This window comes from Penaeus monodon, unplaced genomic scaffold, assembly GCF_015228065.2.
Source record: "Penaeus monodon isolate SGIC_2016 unplaced genomic scaffold, NSTDA_Pmon_1 PmonScaffold_10715, whole genome shotgun sequence".
Lineage (NCBI taxonomy): Eukaryota > Metazoa > Arthropoda > Malacostraca > Decapoda > Penaeidae > Penaeus > Penaeus monodon.
Genome location: NW_023639399.1, coordinates 108 through 3782, shown reverse-complemented (window position 1 = coordinate 3782; position 3675 = coordinate 108). Strand labels below are relative to the sequence as shown.

Sequence of the window (3675 nt, the reverse complement as noted above, 5' to 3'; positions counted from 1 at the left end):
CAAACTTGGGGAGCCAAACTTCGGAGCGAGCCCCACCTCCCTGAAGGGCGCGAGGTTTCAAATCGAAACTTCAGAACCAAACATCAAAAAACCAAACATCAAAACCAAACTTCAGAGCCAAAAACTAAAAAACCAAAACATCAAAAAAAAACCTTCAACCAAAAACCCCAAAAACCAAACTCAAAAACCAAACCCGACCAAAATTTCGGAAAAATGGGCGAGCCCCCTTTCCGAACCACTTCAAACAAAAATTTAGACCAAAAAATCCCCTTTCCCCCCAAAAACCCCAACATCAAAAACCAACCTTCAGAGCCAAACATCAAAACCAAACGTCAAAACCAAACTCCAGAGCCAAACTTCGGAGCCAAACTTCGGAGCGAGACCCACCTCCTGAAGGGCGCGAGGCTTCAAATCGAAACTTCAGAACCAAACATCAAAACCAAACATCAAAACCAAACTTCAGAGCCAAACTTCAAAACCAAACATCAAAACCAACCTTCAGAGCCAAACATCAAAACCAAACGTCAAAACCAAACTCAAGAGCCAAACTTTAGAAAAAACTTCGGAGCGGACCCCCCTCCTGAAGGGCGCGAGGTTTTCAATCAAAAAACTTAGAACCCAAAACATCAAAACCAAAAATAAAAACCAAAAATTCAGAGCCAAACTAAAAACCAAACATAAAAAACCAAACCTTCAGAGCCAAAAACAAAACCAAACTTTCAAAACCCAAAACTCCAAAAGCCAAACTTGGGGAGCCAAAAAATTTCGGAAGGGGGACCCACCCCCTAAAGGGCGCGGGGGCTTAAAATCGAAATTCAGAACCAAACATAAAAAAACCAAAAATAAAAACCCCAAATTTCAGACCCAAACTTCAAAAACCAACATCAAAAACCAACCTTCAGACCCCAAACATAAAAAACCAAAACGTCAAAAAAAAAACTCCAGAGCCAAACTTCGGAGCCAAACTTCGGAGCGAGACCCACCTCCTGAAGGGCGCGAGGCTTCAAATCGAAACTTCAGAACCAAACATCAAAACCAAACATCAAAACCAAACTTCAGAGCCAAACTTCAAAACCAAGCATCAAAACCAACCTTCAGACCAAACATCAAAAAACCCAAAAACGTAAAAAAACCAAACCCAGACCCAAATCGGAGAAAAACTTCGGGCAGCCACCTCCTAAGGGCGCGAGGCTTCAATCGAAATTTCAAAACCCAAACAAAAAAACCAAACATCAAAACCAAACTTCAGAGCCAAACTTCAAAACCAAAACATCAAAACCAACCTTCAGAGCCAAACATCAAAACCAAACGTCAAAACCAAACTCCAGAGCCAAACTTCGGAGCCAAACTTCGGAGCGAGACCCCCCCCCCCCTGAAGGGCGCGAGGTTTAAAATCGAAAAACTTAAAAAACCAAACATCAAAACCAAAATAAAAAAAAACCAAAACTTCAGAGCCAAACTTCAAAACCAAACATCAAAACCAATTTTCGAGCCAAAATCAAAAACCAAACAAAAAAACCAAACCCAGAGCCAAAAACTCGGAGCCAAAAATTTCGGGCGAGACCCACCTCCTGAAGGGCGCGAGGCTTCAAATCGAAACTTCAGAACCAAACATCAAAACCAAACATCAAAACCAAAAATTCGAGCCAAATTTAAAAAAAACCAAACATCAAAACCAACCTTCAGAGCCAAACATCAAAACCAAACGTCAAAACCAAACTCCAGAGCCAAACTTCGGAGCCAAACTTCGGAGCGAGACCCACCTCCTGAAGGGCGCGAGGCTTCAAAACCAAACTTCAAAACCAAACATCAAAACCAAACATCAAAACCAAACTCCAGAGCCAAACTTCGGAGCCAAATTCGGACGAGGCCCCACCTCCTGAAGGGCGCGAGGCTTCAAATCGAAATTTCAAAAAACCAAAATCAAAAACCAAAACATCAAAAACAACCTTCAAGCCAAACATCAAAACCAAAACTTAAAACCCAAACATAAAAAACCAAACATAAAAAACCAAAACCCAAACCAAACTTAAAAAACCCAAAACGTCAAAAACCAAACATAAAAACCAAAAACATCAAAACCAAATTTAAAAACCAAACGTAAAAAACCAAACATAAAAAACCAAAACATCCCCCCCCCAAACTCCAGACCCAAACTCAGAGCCCAAATTGGAAGCGGGCCCCACCTCCTAAGGGCCGGAGGTTTCAAATCGAAATTTAGAACCAAACAAAAAACCCCAAAATCAAAACCAAACTTCAGAGAAACTTCAAAACAAAACTCAAGCCAAACTTCAAAACCAAACTTCAAAAACCAAAAAACATCAAAACCAAACATCAAAACCAAAACTCCAGAGCCAAACTTCGGAGCGAGACCCACCTCCTGAAGGGCGCGAGGCGAGAGGTGTGCACCAGGAGCGTCGGCGCCGGGGAGTCGGGACGGGAGTCGGAGCGGGCGAAACGAGCCAGAAATTCCTCCGGGATGTTTACCTGAAGGAGGAGAAAGGAGGAGGAAGGAGGAGGAGGAAGGAGGAGAAAGGGGGAGAAAGGGGGAGAAAGGGGGAGAAAGGAGGAGGAAGGAGGAGGAGGAAGGAGGAGAAAGGAGGAGAAAGGGGGAGAAAGGGGGAGAAAGGAGGAGGAAGGAGGAGAAAGGGGGAGAAAGAAGGAGAAAGGAGGAGGATGGAGGAGAAAGGAAGAGAAAGGAGGAGAAAGGAAGAGAAAGGAGGAGAAAGGAGGAGAAAGGGGAGGAAGGAGGAGAAAGGGGGAGAAAGGAGGAGAAAGGAGGAGAAAGGGGGAGAAAGGAGGAGAAAGGAGGAGAAAGGAGGAGAAAGGAGGAGGAAGGAGGAGAAAGGAGGAGAAAGGGGGAGAAAGGAGGAGGAAGGAGGAGGAGAAAGGAAGAGAAAGGGGGAGAAAGGAGGAGAAAGGAAGAGAAAGGAAGAGAAAGGAAGAGAAAGGAAGAGAAAGGGGAGAAAGGAGGGGAAAGGAGGAGAAAGGAGGGAGAAGGAGGGGGAAAAGAATGCTTTAGTATGGTTAGATATGTATACGAAAAACACGCTGATACAAATGCGTGTACATGAGCATATATACAGTCTCTCTCTTTCTGTCTGTCTCTCCTTTCTTTCTTTCTCTATCTCTCCCTATCTTCTTTTCCTCACTCCTTCACTCCCTCCCTCCCTTCCTCCCTCTATCTCTCGCTCTTTCTCTCTCACTCTTGCTCTTGCTCTTGCTCTCTCTCTCTCTCTCTCTCTCCCTCTCTCTCTCTCTCTCTCTCTCTCTCTCTCTCTCTCTCTCTCTCTCTCTCTATCTATCTATCTATCTATCTATCTATCTACCTATCTATCTATCTATCTATTTATCTATCTATTTATCTATCTACTATCTATCTATCTATCTATCTATCTATCTCTATCTATCTATCTCTATCTATCTCTATCTATCTCTATCTATCTATCTATCTCTCAAACACACACACACACACACACACACACACACACACGTGAGTGAACTCTCCCATAAAAGCTGAGTGGCTAATCATTTCGAAATTGTTCCGTGAATAATAAAAAATCCCATAAAACAGTACTTGGAAACTGTGCAGAGCAGAATATCCATCTTAAAAAAACATATATTTAAACAGTTTCGGGTCCTTCATTTTAAATCCCAGAAACAAATTAAAAAAAT

The 3675-nt window shown here is 42.9% G+C and overlaps 1 protein-coding gene across 1 annotated transcript; it reads left to right on the top strand.

The window, feature by feature from the left end:
- Positions 1-213: 213 nt before the first annotated feature.
- On the top strand, positions 214-1883 carry LOC119568760 (sporozoite surface protein 2-like). The gene is made up of 3 exons (XM_037917210.1): positions 214-594; positions 863-1386; positions 1529-1883. The coding sequence occupies exons 1-3, from the start codon at positions 214-216 to the stop codon at positions 1881-1883; spliced, it is 1260 nt and encodes a 419-aa protein (XP_037773138.1).
- Positions 1884-3675: the final 1792 nt, after the last annotated feature.

Excerpts from the sequence above, each read along its gene's own strand:
- LOC119568760 (XM_037917210.1), top strand. The coding sequence starts at position 214 with ATGGGCGAGCCCCCTTTCCGAACCACTTCAAACAAAAATTTAGACCAA. Across the intron at positions 595-862 it reads CCCCTCCTGAAGGGCGCGAG|ACCCAAACTTCAAAAACCAA; the intron begins GTTTTCAATCAA and ends CCCAAATTTCAG. Across the intron at positions 1,387-1,528 it reads CCCCCCCTGAAGGGCGCGAG|AGCCAAAAACTCGGAGCCAA; the intron begins GTTTAAAATCGA and ends AACCAAACCCAG.